Below are 20,231 nucleotides of genomic sequence, written 5' to 3'. Positions count from 1 at the left end.
GATCCTTTACTTGCAGCCTTATTTCCCAAACGGTAAAGCCACCTCCCAGGCTCTCCCAGGAGAGGGCACAGTTTTTAGGGCATGGGCCTGCTGTGGCCGCCTCTGCCTGGAGAAGCAGTAAAGCTTTTTTTTTTTTTTTTTCCCCTCTTTTGCCCCATGCTCTTTCTGTGTCTTTCTGTGTTTCCGTTCGGCCTCAGCAGCCAGGCCCGGTCTCGGCAGCACTCCAGGGTGGGCCTGGTCCCACCGTGATGACAGCCTTGCCACCCTTAGTTCTGCTTCCTTGTCCTCCCCTGTGGAGCCACTGGGGCTGTGACTTCGTACCCATCCTCTCTGGGATGAGACCACAAGAGGGACTGTTGGTCCTGTCCAAGGCGGCCAAGAGTAGCCAGCCGGCCCCTGCATGCACCTCGAGGGTGGAGAGGGGCCTCCAGCCGGCTCCGTGGCGCCCTCATTTGGTCTGGACAAGTCAGGCTGGGCGGATGGCAGGCGCCCTGTGTTCCCTGCCGGCCGAGGGCTGGGCTGCGGGCTCTTGGATTCCATCGTGGGGAGAGGTTATGGCAGCCTCGCATCTCCAACCCTGTGATGCTCGTCCCTCTGTTTCTCCATCTTTACTTTCTTTCTAGGCCTCCCGGATTGGACATCGAGATTTACAGAGACTCGAATATTCCTTTGCTTTTAGGAGGAGAAGAAAGCTGGGCGTCTGAGTTTCTCAGGCCAAAGCCTCCCCTCAGTAAAACATCATTTGCATTTTCTCAGGGGAGCCTCCTGGGCGTGGTCTCAGAGGGAGAACACGTGGGATTTTGCCCGGGCCTCACACTTTGTCCTGGGACAGGTCATCGCCCTTCCGCGCCTGTGCGCGCGAGGCCCGGGTCTGGCCGTCTGGGCGGCCCGTCCTGGCTCTGAGCATCCGTGCTCCCCACACTCCTCCTGGTCCGTCCTTCTGCCCATGGCCGTGACCTAAAGCAGCCTTTGGCTGGACCTGCACTTTCTTCCTCGTGAAGACAAGAGCCGCTTAAAAGAAAGATAAATCGTAGCAGAACCCCAGTTAGCGTTAACCTTGGATAATAAGGTAACGGTTAGTGAGGACGGAGGTGGTTACAGGTGCTTTATTCCCGTATCTGCTCTAGGTTTTCACTCCTGAACCTTCTTTAGGAAATTATGTGAAGCAGACCTTTTGAAAATCTGATGAAAGCCGTGCACACTTAGAAAACTGCACGGATACCTGGGTAAAAAGTCACCAGCGATTCCAAGGCGCTCACTTATCTTAGGCCCTTTATGCAGGGATCCCCCCCAGGAATCTGCGATCTCCAAGTTCATATTCTCACTTAAACACCTGACTCTGCCTTGACCTAACACCTTGACATTATGTAGAATCAATGATCAAGTACTTCCAATAAGAAAAGTGCTGTGTTTGTGTAGTCCAGTGGCATTTGTTTATTTATTTATTTATTTTGCCTTACAGGGCCACACTCACAGCATATGGAGGTTCCCAGGCAAGGGGTCTAATCAGAGCCATAGCTGGCAGCCTACGCCAGAGCCATAGCAACTCGGGATCCGAGCCGCGTCTGCGACCTACACCACCGCTCACAGCAACGCCGGATCCTTAACCCACTGAGCAAGGCCAGGGATTGAACCCGCAACCTCATGGTTCCTAGTCGGATGCATTAACCACTGAGCCACGACAGGAACTCCCAGTGGCATGTGAACTTTGTTTTTATCATCAGGTCTAATTGGTCAGGCGGGGTTGGCTGGCATTGCCTTAGTCCTTCAGTGTGCTAAGAGGCTGAGGAACAGCAGGTAAATCACCCCTCCCTTGATGACAGGGCACCACTGCCAGGTTGTGACGAGGAGGCAGTACTGGTGGGGGGCGGACATCCCTCGGCAGAATGTCAGCTACAACACCATGTGCTGGTGTCAGCATTTCAGAAAGTTTTATTTCCTGTAATTAGGGAAAAAAGTGATGGGACAAGACGAATTTTGATCCCAAACCAAAACTGAACAGAACTAGAGTTCCTATTGTGGCTCAGTGGGTTAAGAACCTGACTAGTATCCACAAGGATGAGGCTTCAATCCCTGGCCTCGCTCAGTGGGTTAAGGATCCGGCGTTGCTGTGAGCTGCGGTGTAGGTTGCAGTCCCAGCTCAGATCCCTTGTTGCTGTGGCTGTGGTGTAGGCAGGCAGCTGCAGCTCCTGGGAACTTCCATATGCTGCGGGTGCTTCCCTAAAAATGAAGTTAAAAGCAATTGAAGAGGACTCACTTTCATAAAATAAACAGCTGTGTGATGGGCCAGGAGAGGCTGGTTTACACGCGCTGTTCGGGGCGATGGGGTAGCTCCTGCATTTCTCTTCCGTGATTGTCACACAGGCTGCTTCCGTGTCAGCAGGTGGGCCAGCTACTGGCTGCTGCCCACTCTTTCCCTTTCTTTTGAAGAAGTAGCAGCCACAGTTATAATAATTTAGGCTGGACATTATTTGGGCACCAGGAATTTCTATCCGTCTTTTCTTTAATACCTTCCAAGAATGGAGCTTGAGGTAGCCTCACCCTAAAATCGTCTTCGCAGAGGCTCTCAGCTGTTAGTCGTTGTTGACAGCTCTGCGTGGTCCTTCTTTATGATTATATTGCTGGGAGTGTGGGACTTTGTTTTTTAAGGTATAGTCGATTTACAGTGTTGTGCCAATTTCTGCTGTACAGCCACGTGACCTAGTCGTACATATGTATACATGCTTTTTCTCGTGTTATCTTCCGTCATGTTCTGTCCCAAGCGATTGGATGGTTCCCTGCGCCGCACAGCAGGACTTTGCAGTCTGTCCATTCTAAATGTAAGTTTCATCTGCTAACTCCCCGTCCATCCCACTCCCTGCCCTCTCCCCCTTGGCAACCACAAGTCTCCAAGTCCATGCGTTTCTTTTCTGGGGAAAGGTGCATCTGTGCTGTGTATTAGATTCCAGATATGTGATATCATATGGTATTTGTCTTTCTCTTTCTGGAGATGGACCTTCTTTAAATGCTCTGCGTGTGTAGAGATGGTAGGTGAAATGAACACTCTGATTGTGTGGGATCAACGATGCTGTATTGAGTCTTGGGGCACTTTTGTGCCTTCCATTACGCACAGCCAGTTCTTACCTTTTTATAACGTCCCAGCCCCACAGTGGATCCGCTTTCACATTTTGAAAAAAGAACTTTGAGAAATTGTTCTGAGTCGTTTTGCAATTTCCCTGTGTCCTCCTGGCTGAGCAGACATCTGGGTTCCTGCCTGGGGCCCGGCGGCTGAGGGAGGGAGCCCGACACACAGTCAGGTGCGTGTTAGTGTTCACTGTCTCCAGCACCGGCTTCTAACTGGAGAGTGAAATTGGGTGACTGGTTTTGCACATCAGCCTCCTGCAGTTCTTAATGCCCTGATCATGAATTACAGGGCAACAAAAAATGTATTTGTCGCAACTGTGGGAGACAGAAGAAAATTGGAGGTTTTTACAGGCGCCCCCAATTCTTTCCATCTTTTCACTCTTGCTCCTTGCTGCCTCTTTCACCCTTACTTTGTTTGTTCAGCTGCCAGTGCCTCCCCCCACTTCACCTTCCCTCGCACTCTCAAATTCTTTGCTGCCCCCCAAGTTCTCTTGTGTTTAAACGTTTGTCAGAGGAGGAAGCTTCTCGATGTGCAATTGCTTAGAAAGTTCTGGCTGGGCCTTTGCACAGCTGGGGGGTTTCTTCCTAACTGCGTAGAAGCCACAAGTGTCATGTCACTGGAGGAGTTCTGCCATCTTCCTACCTCTCATGCTGCTTTGAGCCAGCCTTGGAATTTTCTAGAATCCATTACCATCTGGGTTTATTCGGGCACAAGATAAAGGCAAGTCAGAAGAGAAGCCTGGCCTGGGGACTCCAAGGCATCGGGATGGGGCCAGGTGTGCCCTGGTCTCTTCTCAGTAGCCTTGTTTCTTGATGGTCGTGGTTTTGCAGATGGTTTTCTGAGATGGAAAGACTGATTATCACACCAGTAACCTCAGGTGAGATTTAAAAACAACTTCCTATGTCTGAGGCTCTTAAAAAGGGGGGGGGGCGGTTCTGTTTTTATGAAAGTATTGTTGATTTACAATGTCGTGCTAGTTTCAGGTGTACAGCAGCGCAATGCAGTTTCACAAAAACGTTTTAACTTTACACCGTGTCCCAGTCCCATTGTTTCTGGTGTCTCTGGCTTTTGCTGCAGTGTCTGCCTCTCCGGGCGCCCCTTTCCTAGGTCATCATCTGTTCTCACCACTCCGGGGAAGCCTGGCTTTGGTTACTTTGTATTTTCTAGACGTTGGATTAGAATTGAGAAGCCATTTCTTAAACAAGGATGTTGTCCTGGTTTCAGTGTTATTACCTCGTTTCTGTTATGTAGTCAGGGTTAGATTTTTATCCTTATTTTTGCATTTTTTAAAATTAATAGATCATTTTATTTTTTTCATTTTTTAAAGTTTTATTGCAGTAGAGTTGATTTACAAGGTTGGGGTCATGTCTACTGTACAACAAAGTGATTCGATCATGCGTGTACACACACCCAGTTCTCTTTCAGAGTCTTTTCCCACGTAGGTGATCACAGAATATCGGGTAGAGTTCTCTCTGCTGGACAGCAGGGCCCCGGTGGCCAATCATTCCATAGACTTCGGTGTGCATATGCCAATCCCAAAGCCCCAGTCCACCCCCCCACCTGTCCCTTAGGCTTAGATTTCAGAGATTGGTTGGTGTAAAGTCTCAGATAAACTTGCCTAAGGCAGGTATTGTTCTATATGAGATGATTATTTTGAGACCTGTCCATAAGAGGCCACCCAGAGTAGTGTAACTATCACATTACTGAAAACTAACAAAAAATTTCACTGAAAGTACAGGCAAAGGGGCACATACATTGTGCCCGTGCTTGCTCAAGGCGCACAGTGCTTGGCAATCCTTACGCCCAATTAAGATTGTCAGGATTTTAACAAATCACTTGATTTTTCAAATATCTTTGGAGCTCCCGCTGCGGTGCAATGGGAGCAGCAGCATCTTGGGAGCGCTGGGACGCAGGTTCAATCCCAAGCCCAGCACAGTGGGTTAAGGATCTGGTGTTGCCGCAGATGCGGCTTAGTCTGTGGCTGCAGATCGGATCTGACCCCTGGTCCAGTAGCTCCATATGCTGTGGGGAGGCTAAAAACAATTTTTTTTTCAGTGATTTTTTTTTTTTTCTCCACAAAGCTGCAGTGTTTTGGACATCAAATTCCAAGTGTTGTTTTTAGCTGAATATTAGAACTGAAAATCCAGGCCTCTTTATGCACGAAGGGGATGTGCTGGGGTTCAGACACATCAGCACACCTGGTCCCTCTCTCCCCAACCCCGTGAGAGTCTTCCGAGGTGACTGGGGTGTCCTGGTCTGTGCAGCCTCGGTCATGGGGAGTCCCTGTGATGGTTAAGCTGTCACACAGGTGCCAGCCTCTGGGGGTGGGGGGGGCTGCCCTCTTCCTGAGGCTGCAGCGGGGGCTGCCCTCTTCCTGAGGGCACCTGCGATGGCTCTGCCTCTAAGGGGCAGCGAGAGATGCAGAGGGTAAAATGCAGGGCACAGAGAAGTGCTTTAAGGATTCCTAATTCACACCGCTGTCAGAGCCCATCTGCCGGCTCCGGGAAGGGCAGCCGTGGCCTGGTTTCTTCCAGAGAAGGTTACAGGGCGGAGGCCAGAGGCAAGCATGCTGCTGGTTTGGTGCCTCCGCCCTGGGTGGCTGAGTGATGCTGCCACCTAGGTTGGATGCTCATTGTCCCCACAGCCGAGGCTGTACCAGACCGCACGTTCGCAGCTCACATTAGGAAGGGGAGACAATATGAGGACAATAAAGATTATAACTGCAGTGACCTCGTCCCTGGCCGTACTAATTTGGAAAGGAGAGGAGACATTATCTCTTAACTTCCTCTTGCTGGGCCTGGCAGGAGGGGGCCCTGAGTGCCGAGCCCCCTCACTCTCACAGGTCAGTAGGCTTTGGAAACATTGCCTCACCCCGAGTCCTTATATTCTTATTCATTAAAAAAAAAAAAGGGGGATTATATTTCCATGACAGTTTTGTGGCGGCGAAAGGGCTTTGCTCACTGCCCTCAGCATGCACTGCTTAGCCCTTAGCGTGCCCTGAATTTTACGGACACATTTCATTTAAACCGCTGTTCTCCGCAGCAGCCCTGTTGACACTTATCACCGGCCCCTTTTGTTTTTTTTAAAGTTTTTTTTTTTTTTTTGGTCTTTTTAGGGCCATACTTGCAGCATATGGGTCCCAGGCTAGGGGTGGAATCGGAGCTGCAGCTGCCCACCTATCACAGCCACAGCAACTCGGGATCTGAGCTGGGTCTGCAGCCTACACCACAGCTCATGGCAACACCAGATCCTTTAACCCACGGAGCAAGGCCAGGGATGGAACCTGAGCCCTCATGGGTACTATGGGGTTGGTTAACCACAGAGCCATGACTGGACCTGCACTAGCCCCTTGTGGTGGCAGAGAAGTGAGATGGGAGATGTTAACTGATGACCCGGTCAGTGGTGGGCAGTGTTCACACCCGGCCCCGTCAGATTCCAAAGCCTGTTCTTTCCACTACAGCCATCTGACCGGTTAGAAGAATGTGGTGCCAATTACAGAGGAGAGGGAAAAAGCAGACAAACAGCCGTGCATTTAAATACCAGGGACCGGGACTTGACTTAAAGGCAGAGCAAGCAGTGTAAACGTGTTTTGTTTGTGTTGGCCTTTAAAGAACCTATTTCTCAGAGCTGTGATGAAATTTTCGTAGTTGTGATTGTCAACAAGTTTGAAATCTGTTGCAGAAAAGTTCTCAAGTCCTGGAATGCTGAGTACTAATATCTGATATTTGCATCTGACTAGTAATTAGTTTGATAATTGGGAGTGTAGATTTGTACTAGGTGCAGGCCATATGTGAATATTTTTACCTCCAAGTTGTTTTCTAATAGATAAAATTCATGGTTTAAAATCGGCCACTATGTAATAATCTTAACATTAAAATGCTGCATTACAAAAAGTAGATATTGGTCTTTCAGAAAAACATTTAAAACTGTGTTTCGGGGGGTACATGTAACTGGAGGGTACTGGAGAATACCTTTTAAATCTCCACAGAAATGCTTTTCTCCTCCAGGGCTAGTTGGGTGGCTTCTTCAAGGATAACATTCCTGATCAGAATGTCCCTTTTAATGTTGGGTTTTCGGCTGGAGCTCCCTCCTTATATGAATTTATGTCGACTGCACTCTCCCAATCCCATCCCCACAGGGTTAAAAATGTCTTTGTAAAAAAACTCTTGTACATGTGCTGGCTTCTGCCTTACTTCCTTCTTTTCTGCTCTCTCTTTGGTGTGGGGAGAAACACTGCAGGAAAAAATGCCCCTTCTAGCAACAGTCAAGGCGGTGTTAGGAAACAGCCCTGGTGGTAGGTGTCCTGATAGCGTCTATCTGGTGGATTGTCACAGAAATATTTCCCAAGATAAGATTGCGAAGCGGCAGCAATATAGCAGCGACAGTGATGTTTAATAAAGAGCTACCTGGGACAGTGGGAGAGTGACGTGAATGAAGGGCAGTAAAGGGCAGATAACAAGATGACGGTATTAGCCCGTGTTGCCGAGAACTGCCCCCCACCGCCCCGCCTTGCCCACTCCCCAACTTCCGTACCGATAAGCAGAGTCTGTGAGAATGTGGAGGTTCTGGGCTTCTGTTCCCCACGAAGGTAGACCCAGCCTACTAGTTAGAACCAGCAGAGACGGGGAGTTCCCACTGTGGCTCAGTGGTAATGAACCAGACTTGTATCCATGAAGACTCAGGTTCAGTCCCTGGCCTCGCTCAGTGGGTTAAAGGGCCCAGCATTGCTATGGCTGTGGTGTAGGCTGGCAGCTACAGCTCCCATTCGATGGCTAGCCTAGGAACCTCCATATGTCATGGGTGTGATCCTAAAAAAAGATAAGGACAAAGGAAAAAAAAAAAAAAAAAGGAGCCAGCAGAGATGTAACCCTGTGACAGTCTGGAAGCTGAGCTAAGAGGCCCAAGGAGTGTCACCAGGGAGCTCAAATAGGGGCACCAGTTGCCATTTTCTGAGCATCTTAGAGCCCCTCCCAGGGCGCAGCGCTTGGGCTGCAGCGGGGAAGCAGGTGTTGCCCTACTTTCTGTTTTTCTAGGTGTAACCCACAAGGATTACAACCCACAGCAAAGGGAGAGGACCTGGTTGGGGCACAGCCTGGGCTTCGGGAGCTGGGCCGAGCCGGGCACAGCGTGAGCCTCAGTGTGCGGGGCCTGCTTCTAGGATCCACTGTATCATCCTCCCTCTTCTGTTCACAGTGCAGACTTCACCTGCCCAGAAAAGTCGGAGGCGCACAAAGATCAGTGGAAACTAGTCTTTCCAGAATTGGATAACTAACTATTGGTGGGGGTTAGTGACACATTTTCTCTTCAAACACAGTGTGACGAAGATGGGGAAAAAAAAATCTCAGCTCAGTAAATTCTCAGACAGAGTAGCATTTCAAGACCTTGGCTGCGAAAACCGCTCCATAATCTCTTACCAATCACCAAGAATCAAGTCAGAGACGTAAGTCTTGCATCGCACTGTATTTGGAAAAACAGGAGTAGACAAAACCAACTGGAATGACAGGGTCCAGTGGAATTGTTAACCACTAAAGGGAGAGTTCCTGTAAATGCACAAGGTTGATTGTGGGTGATTATCAGAACCGAAGTAGGCTGTGAGAGGAAACAGAAGGAAGAGAACGAAGAGGAAGCTAGGACCCGAGATAAACGCCTGTGGATGGGACAGCGGGTGGGGTGGCGTCCGTAGATCGCAGAAGTCCTAGGCGAGGGTGTTTTCCGAAAGACCGAGTTGAAAGATACCGGTTTAGGGATTCGTTGCGATCGATAAACCTACTTAGAATGAATATTCACTGGTGTGAAGCAAGTCACAGAAGGAGATAGAAATATAGGCCTTAAGGCCCCAAGCCACAGGAAGAGCCAACTACATGGTCCATCCATCAAAAGGCAAAACTGAACACAGCGAAAACTGCTGAAGAGAATTTGAGCCGTTCCTCCGAGCCCTGGATCTGAGCCAGGTGAGCACGCAGGTGCTGTTTGGTTTGGGTTTTGACACACTTGAACGCATAGTCCAGCAAATGGTTTAGAGCTCATGGAAATGCAGATGTCATTTGGCATCTTTAGAAAATGAATATACAGGAGCTATACAGCCGTTAAGGATCGGGTGTTGTCTCTCTGGCGGTGCGGGTTCAATCCCCAGCCCAGCGCAGTGGGTTAAGGATCCAGTGCTGTTGCCGCTTGGATTGGATCCCTGGCCTGGGAACTTCCATATGCCGTGGGTACAGCTGAAAAAGAAAGGAAAAAAACCCTGTTTTATAAAAGTCATTTTAAAAACAGACACTTTAATTTACTCACTGAACAAGTTAAAGTGTTATAGATTTTGAGTTTTAATTCAGACTTAAATTTCAAAAGAAGCATCTTTTTCGATTGGGCTCATCTCTCTTTCAGGAATTGGCTTGTTTTTCCTGTAAAGGGCCAGGTAGTAAATATTTGAGGCTCTGGCGTTTCAGTGCAGAAACAGCTATAGACCGCAGGCAGATGGCTGAGTTCAAATAAAATTTTATCCACAGCAAAAGCTGGCATCTTGGGTTGGGGCTGATACCGTTCACTGACCCCTGCTCTGATGATGTCCTTATTAGCCCACCTGGTTGTTTCAGAGTGAGGTCATTAAAGTCTGTGTTATTCCTTTTTTTTCTTTTTTCTCTCTTGTCTTTTTAGAGCTGCACCCTCAGCATATGGAGGTTCCAAGGCTAGGGGTCGAATTGGAGCTGCAGCTGCCAACCTACACCACAGCCACAGCAATGCTGGATGTGAGCCATGTATGGAACCTACACCACACCTCATGGCAACGCTGCATCCTGAACCCACTGAGCGAGCCTAGGGATCGAACTTGCATCCTCATGGTTCCTAGTCGGGTTCGTTACCACCGAGCCACGACAGGAACTCCTCTGTTACACCATTTTTGCACTCAGACATCAGAGAACAATTCTGGTCCACCTGCATCTTCCTTGCTAAGCAGGTTTAACTGTCCATCAGAAGTGAGCCATGTTTTTCTTTCTGGGTGAGAAATGGGAGAGCGAGAATGCAGTGCCTGGCAAAGGATCTGTTAGAATCTGTGCCATTTTTCTGGTAAATTACATAAGAGTGATATTGAAACACCCGGTGTTTTATGAGAAAGAAGTGCCCGGTTGTCTAGAAATGCTGCCCTAGGCCTTGAGACATCCTTGGCAGAGAAAGCCTATCTTATTCACTCCTGAATTCAGATCCAACACCAGTTAAATAAGGAAACTGAGCAGAAGGCAGGCAGCCGGCCTGCTTCTCACCAATCCTGGCTGGGCGGCTCCCACCTCGAGGGGTGGGAGTGCCTCTGGCCTGGGAGCCACCTACCCACACACATGGCGCTTCCCCACCTCCAGGCACACAACACAGATCGGACCTGCCCTCCCAGGGGCGTGCCACCTAAGGACAAGGGAGCGCACTGCTTGGAGGCCCTCTGCCTTCTGAAAGGCTGTGCTCCCTCCGATGGCCGCTCCTCCCGCAGGCCCTTGAAGGTGAAGGTCATCTCCTCCCCTGCCCCCTGTTAACAACTGCAGTCCGTCCAGCGGGCCCTCCGTACGCCCCCTCCAGCTTGTGTTTCCCCAGGGCGCTGTGCCTCTGGACACTGTGGGCTGCACGTTTTGTTGTCTGTGTCCTTGTCGCCTCGCTCTGTCCTTCCTCCACCACCTGTGATAATCTCGCGTGAAGGTCAGGCTTTTCCTCTTTTGTGTTTAAGTGTCATCTCCAACACTTAGAACAGAGCCTGGTGTGGAGGAGGGGCTCAGTAAAAATTTATCTAAAGAATGGAATTTGATTTTTCTGGCCTTTCCTTTAGGAACTCAGAGGAGATTTATCCTTCTATGCTCAGGAAAACAATACAACTTGGAAAATTAAACTCCCTGTGCACATGATAACTTTTTTTTTTCTTTTTTTTTTTTTTATGGTCTCACCTGCAGCCCATGGAAGTTCCTGGGCCAGGGACACACAGCTGTGGCAGCGCTGGATCCTTTAACTCACTGTGCCAGGCTGGGGATCGCAGCCAGTGACCCAAGCCACTGCAGTCGAATTCTTAACCCACTGCAACACAGCGGGCATGCCCATGATATAACTTTTAAAAGAGTCCCAGCTTTTACTAATCTCTCCCATCATTGGTAATTGCTGCATAGATTTTTTTTTTTTTTTGCATTTTTGTACCATAACTTATCTCGATTACTCTTTACCTTTCAGTATAAAGTATAGACTCTCATTGGACATAAGTTTACATTTAATTTTAGTTTATATTTCTATTCTGCCTTTGGCAATAGCACTGTCTCATCTAGAAAATTAAGATTATGAGCATTTCCTTATCCTTGTTGTACATTTTGATAAATATAAAAATCTCATGGCGTTTCTCAAGAATCCACTTGGATCTGTTTTTAACTCCCACTTCACCTGCCCAGGTGCTGATTACGACCCGCTTCCTCCCCCCTCCATCCGCCCCCTTTGCTGAGACCCCTCTGGGATAGTCTGGCCCAGACTTCTGCCCTCTCCACCCTGGCACCACCTCTGAGCGTGGACCAGAGCACAGCCCTGGGACTCCGGTCTGGCAGAGATGGGTGCGTGGGGTATCAGCGGCTGGACCTATACATTGGGCATCCAGCTCACCTGGAATCAGTGCCCATCAGCCTGCCCGGGAAAGCCACCAACCCTCACTGCTCCTTCTGAGTGCCCTCTGCTGGGCACATTTGGGGTTGACATCCCCTCTTTCTGTAAGTTAGAGTCTGTCATGAATTGCGGAGGGAAATGCAAAAAAGTCCTTTGTACAATTTTTAGATATTCTTTTTTTTTTTTTTTTTAACCCAAAGGGGTATTTCTGACTTAATTTGCTAGGATGTGACCGCTGGCTCCGCAGCCCACTCTGAGGTGATTTACTGAGGCGAGTCCTCGGGGCTCCAGACAGTGAAGCGGGGTGGGGTGGGGTGCCGTATGAGCCCTCACGACGCAGGCCACCCCTTCCCCGGCTGGGCTCCCCTGGGGTGTCTGTTCTATGGTCTCTTATAAATGGTGAGGCCCATGATGACCCAAGGTTCTTAGCACTGGAGTTCCCGTTGTGGCACAGTGGTTAACGAATCTGACTAGGAACCATGAGGTTGCGGGTTCGGTTCCTGCCCTTGCTCAGTGGGTTAACGATCCGGTGTTGCCGTGAGCTGTGGTGTAGGTTGCAGACGCGGCTCGGATCCCGCATTGCTGTGGCTCTGGCGTAGGCCAGCGGCTGCAGCTCCGACTAGACCCCTAGCCTGGGAACCTCCATATGCCGTGGGAGCGGCCCAAAGAAATAGGAAAAAGACAAAAAAAAAAAAAAGGTTCTTAGCACTGATCACTGTGAACCGGGAAACACCAGTCTGAGTTTCAGGTTCCAGGATTGTTGGTTCTGCACAATACCAGCAGCCCCTGTCAGGCTAGGGAATCTTCATGCGTGCCCAGCCCTAACTTGTGGACACCTTCTTGCTTTCGGGGGGCGGCGGTGGCGGGGCAAGGTACTCAGCAACTTAATGTGGGCTCTCAGTTCCCAAACCGAAGACTGAACCCGGGCTGCAGTGGTGAAAGCCCTGAGTCCTGACCACTAGACCACCAAGGAACTCCCTGTCTTGCTTTAAGAGCAGCTATTCTAGGAATGGAAGGGAGCAGGAATCAGCCTAAAGGAAGTCACAGCTGCATGCAGATGTGCTCCCCCCGCCCCCCAGCAGAGATGCCTCCAGAGGTTGGTGGCTGCATCCTGGGCCCACCTGGGGTGTGTTTGGATTTTCTAGGGCCATGAGAGCCCCGACTGCATGGTGGGCAGAGGCAGCCAGAGGGACAAGTCTGTTCTGCCCACGCTTTGCTGGCTGCTCCAGGGGTGGTCAACCCTGTGCCATCAGGGTGCTGCCTCCCCCCCAACCTGAGGTCTCAGTGAGTCACAAAGTAAGGACCGAATGTCCTCTAGTTCTGTGAGAACACCTTCCACCATCTCTTCCTCGGATATAGCAAGTACTCAACTGATGCTATTTCTCATTTCTCCTTGACTCCAAAGGCAACTCGAGGCGTTACCTGATGCAATAGGTAATGCATCTTCTTCGATCAATGAGGTGATTGAAGATGCAGAACTGAGTCTTGCCCAGCACGTATGGAGGGCTGGAGGCAGAGCCAGGGCTAGAACTCAGGTCCTCTCAGCCTAGTTTGTGCTCCATTTTTCACCTCCATCGCCACGCACACGTGTGAAAATATCCCAACCACACGGGTCACTATTCCTAGAAATTGCTTATCAGATACACCCGGAATTCTACACTTAACAGTTCACTGTTTATAACCATCACTTAACAGTTCACTGTTTATAACCATCACTGAGAATGGAGGAACTGAAATACGGTCAACTGAGTGACTCTTTGAGATACAACCTAAAAACACAGTTACTGTTACTCTTCTCCTTTTAGGGGCCCCGCCTCCTTTTGATTGCAGACAATCCTTGCAGACTTCCCTAGACAACAGCCAAACTGCTAAGTGTGAGAAGGGTAACACTTTGTAGCCTCTGAGCACTTCATTGTGGTACCTTCAAAGGTACATTTGCTATGAAAAGTCTAAGCGAACATTCACTTTTCCAAGTTAATCTTACCAGAAGTGTTCTTAAAATGAATTCTGATTTTCTAAAATGGCAAGATACTTTATTTTTAAAATCTGCATCGTTAGGTGTGATTTTTGACATCCCAGCAAAGGCAAAGCTGCAGTCTCACCAGCTGCCATTTCACTTATGGTGTATTTTGTCAGATCTTATTTTATACAGTATATGTTTGAGCTATTAATACGGCTTCTACAGCCCTGGAAACTGTTACTTTTCAGGGTTGTAAAATTGTATTGTCTGAGCTTTTGGTGCAAATACCAGTATAGAGATTTCAGATGAGTGAGTTTGGGAGTTTCAATATTATTATCTTGGGCTGTTGAGCTGCTATGAGAGCCAGACCTGGAACACCAGTCACAGTGTGATTCTGTCTGCTTTCTCTTGTCTTAGGAGCGTGGTGTATACACGCTTGATGTATCCATCCTTCATTGCAGACCCTGAGGGCGGCGTGATCCTTCTGGAAAACGCAAGCAGATGCTTGCTTTATTGATGGGTAGACCAGTTGTTCTCACATGAGTCACACATCAGCATCACTTAAGAAACTTTTAAAAGAATACTCAGATTCTGATTTGGTTGGTCCAGCCATGGGTGTTAGTTTTTCTTTCTTTCTTTCTTTTTTTTTTTTTTTATAGCTGCTACCCCCAAAATAAGTGTGTGGCCAGGATTGAAGTCCCCTAGAAAGTAGGAGGAGGAGGAGAGAATTTGGGGCTGGTTTGCTTATATTCCCTCGTGCTCCTTTCTAAGGCTCACCTCCTGGAAGAGAAGGAAAGCTGCCTTTGGGTTGCACTGTTCCCTTTGACTTTTGCTGTGTGTCGTTAGGTTTCTAGAGCATGACTGGACAGTTTGGAGTTTCTTCCATAATGAGTCGTAAGATTTGGTTGCTTCAAACGTGCTGTGTGACATTTCGATAGATCAAGCTGCATTCCGATTGATGCAAGGTCCACGTCTCTTTTCTTGTTCTTCGGAAGTTTACCCTGAATGGACGTCGTCTGCCAGGCCTTACCAGCACCACGCTTGGTGTCCTCGTGAAGGACAGAAGCAAGGGGATTCTGTGTACGTCCCAGGAGGATCGTAGTGCTTTCACTGTTTCCGTAGCAAGTTACTTAAGATGTGTCTGTGTGTCTGGTTGATAGAGCTTTTGCACCAAGATTAATGTCAAAACACAAGAGAAGCAATTACACGAAAGGGCCGGCAGGCTGGGAGTTCTCCTCTTCCCTGTCTGCGGGCCCCTGGCTCCCCCCGCCCCCTCCCCGCTGCCGTGAGTTGGGCTCTTGTCAGTACCAGGCTCCTTTTCCCCTGCGCCTTTGGCATGTTCTGTGCTTCTCCCTTGGAGCACTCGCCTTCCAGGACCACTTACAATCCACTCTTCCCTGAAGCCGTCCAGACAGCCTGTTCCAGCGTGATGTTCCCACTTGTTTAATGTGTGTCACGTTTTACGTCTGCGACACACATGTGTGTGGTTGTTGCCAGTCTGCCGTAGGCTGTGCTTTGGTGTTTCCTACCTTGGCAGGGGCTGGTTTCTGTTTCTTTGGAGGCAGAGCAAGTTCTCATTGGGTCCCCACCAAACTGAACTGAAAGTCTAGCCAGGAGATCACTGCTGAGTGTCGGTGTCAAGCGTATATTTCCATCACATGAACACACTGTGTTGGGCAGGAGCGGGTAGAAGAGGGAAGGAGAGAAGGAGAGAGGATGGGTGTCCTGAGTGGATTTTGAGGCCCCTCAGTGTACCAAGCGTGCTTTGGGCCACCGAGTGGACCAGCATGCTTGTGGGAGTGGCTAGTGTTCTGAAATATCCCAGCAAAGAAAATGAATTAAGTGAGAATGAAGAGGTGCTTCTGGCAGGTTCAGTTTTTATCCCAGACAGAGTGTTGGAGATCAGGTATGGAGACACCACGCCAAAGAGAGGAGAGGTTTAGTCGAGGTGCCAAAGATGGATCAGTCATTTGTATTGGGACTAAGCTGCTTTGTGATTCAAAATAATGTCAGTACAATAGAGGTAGACTGAACCCTGAGCTGGGCACTGGGGGCCATGACAAGGAAAGGTATGGCCCTTGCTCTTTGACTGGCTGATGGACTGGTAGGTGGTGAGATGGGCTGGAACTTGTGGGTGGGAGGAATAGGAAAAAAGATAAGGAAAAAGATACTTTGTCTTTTTTTTTTTTAAGGACTGCACCTGTGGCATATGGAGGTTCCCAGGCTAGGGATCCAATCAGAGCCATAGCTGCCGGCCTACACCACAGCCACAGCCACACCAGATCTGAGCCCCATCTGCGACCTACACCACAGCTCACGGCAACGCTGGATCCTTAACCTACCGAGCGAGGCCAGGGATAGAACCTTCGTCCTCATGGATACTAGTCAGATTTGTTTCCTCTGAGCCATGAGGGGAACTCCGAGGGAAAAGATACTATGAATGAATCCAATGATTTCATGCAGATGGAAGCATACAGGAGGACACACATTTGAGGCTTCAAACCACCAGCCTCAAGCAGGAACGTGCAAATGGGTTCTCCTTGAGAAGACTTGTCCGTGCTGTGCTTAAATCTAAGCGGGAACTTGTACAGAAGGCTGTCTGTCCCCAGAGACACTCCTGCTCCTTCTTGTCTCTAATCTGTGTGATTCTTTTCTTTCTACCTGGAATGACCCCCCTGTCCCATGCCCTGGGTCTGACACATGGCGACCTAGTGCTCAGGACCTGCTCCAGGCTCCCTCCTCCGTGAAGGTTCCCCCAGAGCATCTCTGGGCTTTGCTGTGTCACCTGCTCCCTGTCTTTCACTCCGCTGGGCTCTGCACCCCTTCAGGGTGGGGACCTTCTCTTTGCTACACATCTCAACCTCTACCCGCACTCCTGGCAGATGCAGCAGCTCACGCATCCCCACTCCTACCTCTGCTACTTGGCCTGAGACTGCAGAGCTCCAGGGCTGGATTTGGGGGTAGAACTCCAAGCCCCACGGTGGCCACGCCATCATGAAACTGCTGACCTGCTGCACTGTTCCCAAGTCTCCCAGGGCTGTTTGGTGGTGGTGGGGGGTGACAGAGCTCTCTTAGGCCAACCATTGAGGGGACAGAGTAGACCCATTGAGTCTGTCCCTCATTGTGCTGTCACCGAGCCATCACCTTGATTTTAGAGCAACCTCAACTCCATAGCAGCTGGTTATCACTGTGCCCTATTCTCTAGTCTCAGGACGCAGGACGCAGCTCTCAAAGAGCTACTGAGGGCGAAATAGCATCATGGGTAAGGACTGAGCCAAGTGTACGGTCATGTCTTCACTCCATAATTTTTTTTTTTTTTTTTTTTTTTTGGTCTTTTAGGGCCATACCCATGGCATATGGAGGTTCCCGCACTAGGGGTCAAATTGGAGCTGTAGCTGCCGGCCTACACCACAGCCACAGCAACACCAGATCCTTCACCCCTGAGCGAGGCCAGGGATCGAACCCACAACCTCAGGGATACTAGTCGGGTTCATTACCGCTGAGCCATGACGGGAACTCCCTCTCCCGGAATCTTGAGTGGTAGGCAGCAGGGTTTGAGATGGAGACGGCCATGTGCCCTGGATGAACGCCCCGTGAGACTTGGCAAGAGCCCGGGGCAGAGAGGCGGTCCCTGCACCCTTGGCGGGTGGCCGATAACGATGGAGAACGTGCTGTGCCTCTTGTTCCCTCGCAGAGTGCTGAGCAGATCGCCGCGCTGTGCAGGAGTTTCCACGACACCCAGCCCAACGGCATGGAAGGACCAAGCGAGGGTCAGGACCCACCCCCGAGGCCGCTGGCTCGCCACCTCTCGGATGCAGATCGCCTCCGAAAAGTCATCCAGGAGCTCATGGACACGGAGAAGTCCTATGTGAAGGTAACAGGAGATGCCCCCACAGTTCCCGCTGCCCTCCTGTAGCGGCCAGTCGGGTGTTGACAGGGCCCCCGGGTCCTGTCTGCCTGGGGACCCTGCCACTCATCCTGAGGGAGACGCCTGCTCCGCCAGGTGGTGAATTGCTGCCGGGAAGGGTGAGAGGGCGGGAGGTGAGAGGCTTGGGAAAATTAGGTTCCCGCTTTGTTTTGTTACCAAGGTAGCTTTCACTATGGAAACAGATGTTCTAGCTTGTCATTTGCCGTCTGTGGGAAGGGAGCCTGGGCTGGTGTAGTGAAGGGGGATGGAGGTCCCTGTCGGGGAGGAACAGCAAGTTCACAAGCGGCTGCTGGTTCGGGCCCCGGAGCTCAGGCCATTATCATTCAGGACGGAGCCCCACCACCAGGGCGCTGGCTGTCACATGGGCCGTCCCCAGCCACCACACGCGGTGGCAGCTGAGCCTTTCGGTACCTGGGGAGTGCATTTCTTTATCTCAGAAGCCTCAGTCAGTAGTTTGAGAGACATTTTCTAAACAATGCACCGGGCGCTTGGGAAGACAGAGTTCTTTGGCTTTAAGTACGTGCTGACGCTTTGGAACTATTTTACACTGACTTCGTTGGCCAGTTGCTGGCAGCAGCGTGACATAGTGTGGTAGGCTGAGGATCCAGGGCTGGCTTGGCCTCCACCTGCTGGTGTGGCCTTGGGTGGTCCCTTCTGAGACTTTTATCCGGGGTCTGAGACAGGTGTGTTCTCACGCCAGCTCTAACATGCCAGGTCAGTGAGTGAAGCCTTGGTACACGTGCACACACGCAGCCCTCTCTCCTTTCCCCACAAGACACATCTGAGTTTCCCCTTTTACTAACATCCCTGTGGTTTCATCTGGACTTTGCCAAAACCCTCGTTCACAGGTGGCTCGGGAGAACACCAAAGCCCCTTCTCTTGGTCCCCTAGGGGAGGAAGGAAGGCTGTGGCGGTGACAGCTTCCTTTCCTTTCCTACTCTGTCTTGCCCTGCACCAAATGTGCAGAGATAAGGAAATATCCAGGCGGTTGAGACCAGATTTCCAAACCATCCTGGGGCCACTGTGCCCTCTCCCAGCAGCTCTGTGCGCTGCGGTGTTTGAGGCTTCACCTCCTGACAGCCCAATGGTGGTCGTGGAGTTTTCACCCGCAGCGTCATGGGCGTAGTTGAGAGCAGAATCCAAGTCCCTTTTTGTTGTTGTTGTTTATACGGTACCAGCAGATCACGCTGTCTGGAGGGTCGCTGCGCTGGGACCCTGGTCGGGACTGGTGTGGATGCTGTGGGCCAGGGAGGTGAAAAGTGGGGCCCTCCCGTCTCTGCGAGCAACCTGTGCTTCGTCTCCTTTGCCGGTGTTGCAGCTCTGGCCCTGAGGCTCTGAGCGGCCAGTCTTGGTGTCACTGGTCCTGGGCACCAGTGGCCGGCACCTTGTGCCCCTGCCTCGCACAGAATAACCAGCCCTGATGCCTAGTGTGGTTCACACACACACGTCACTTCTACTTTTTCTCTTTGTTGCTGACTTTTCTTTTTTTTTTTTTTTAAATTTTAGGGCTGCACCTGCAGCATATGGGAGTTCCCTGGTTATGTGCTGAATTGGAGGTGCAGCTGCTGGCCGACGCCACAGCTCACAGCAATGCCAGATCCATAGCCCACTGAGCGAGGCCAGGGATTGAACCCGCGGAGCCACGATGGAGCTCTGGGATGTTGCTGATATTTAACGTGGACTTTTACATGTCCTTTAACCTGGGTCTCCAGATGCGACGTGGAGTTTTCAACATGTGGGATACAATTCAGTAACTTCTCACCCCTCCTCTGCAGCAGCCGCTGTGGAGCAGAGAGGGAGGGGAGGCCAGGGCGGATTTCTTGTCAAACACTCGGCGTCACGGGCCTATCCGCTTGCTTTCAGAACCTGCACCACGAGGTTCTGGAGGCTTCTGGCTCTTCAAAGCTCTCCAGGGCTGGGTTTCTCCATTACAACATGAGGGTGAAGTAATCAGATACTTCTGCTATTTTGGGACTCAGAATTCTTCAGAATAAATGAAATAAGGAAAAGAAATCATTTCTGTCATCAAATTATATCCTGATCTTGGCTTCAGGATCAAAACAAAAACAAAAAACTTCAAGGAATTTTATAAACACAGTCAAGCCCCCCCCCTCAGTACTGTTGGAGCCCCGTTGGCTAGAGACTCAGATGTGGCCTAAATCGTAAACATTATGACTGCTCATCTTTGGGCATTTTTTTTTTCTGGCATTTGAGTATGGGAGTTTGCAGTCCTGCTCATGCGTCAGCCCCAAAGCTGAAGTGGCTCAGCTGTCCTTGCTGGAGCTGTCACCGTGCTCCTTGAGGCAGAGGAGGAAGCCAACTCGGCCAGCAGATGGGGCCACAGCTGGCGAGGACCTGGCCAGGGCTCACTTCTCTGCAGGGGAATGAGTGCTCCTGCCACAGGGGCCCAAAGAAAGATCCCGGTTCTGCCAATCAGACATTTAAATATGCAGAGCAGGTGATGGAGCTGTAAAGGAAAATGCGGGCCCAGCTACTGAACAGATTGTGCTGTGCACCCCTTTGAAATAGGTGAGCAAGAAGCACCACTTTCAGGGTCAAGAATTCAACAAGGCATCAACTTCATCATTCCCAGTGGGAGTCTGGAG

The 20,231-nt window shown here is 50.3% G+C and overlaps 1 protein-coding gene across 18 annotated transcripts in view; it reads left to right on the top strand.

Moving 5' to 3' along the window:
- The window catches only part of TIAM2 (T-cell lymphoma invasion and metastasis 2), a 249,364-nt gene that overhangs the window by 211,099 nt on the left and 18,034 nt on the right, over positions 1–20,231 (top strand). For 16 of the 18 annotated variants that reach the window (XM_021071939.1, XM_021071937.1, XM_021071938.1 and 13 more), the window contains one exon: positions 17,392–17,571. In XM_021071939.1, coding sequence (XP_020927598.1) covers positions 17,392–17,571 — 180 coding nt within the window. Of the gene's footprint in view, positions 1–2,176; positions 4,002–7,973; positions 9,076–17,391; positions 17,572–20,231 lie in introns of those variants that run through there. The other 2 variants (XM_021071998.1, XM_005659127.3) reach the window with 2 other exon arrangements.

The sequence above is a fragment of the Sus scrofa genome, chromosome 1, assembly GCF_000003025.6.
Source record: "Sus scrofa isolate TJ Tabasco breed Duroc chromosome 1, Sscrofa11.1, whole genome shotgun sequence".
Classification (NCBI taxonomy): domain Eukaryota; kingdom Metazoa; phylum Chordata; class Mammalia; order Artiodactyla; family Suidae; genus Sus; species Sus scrofa.
The sequence above is the reverse complement of the archived record's forward strand: the minus strand, read 5'-3'. Positions and strand labels throughout refer to the sequence as shown.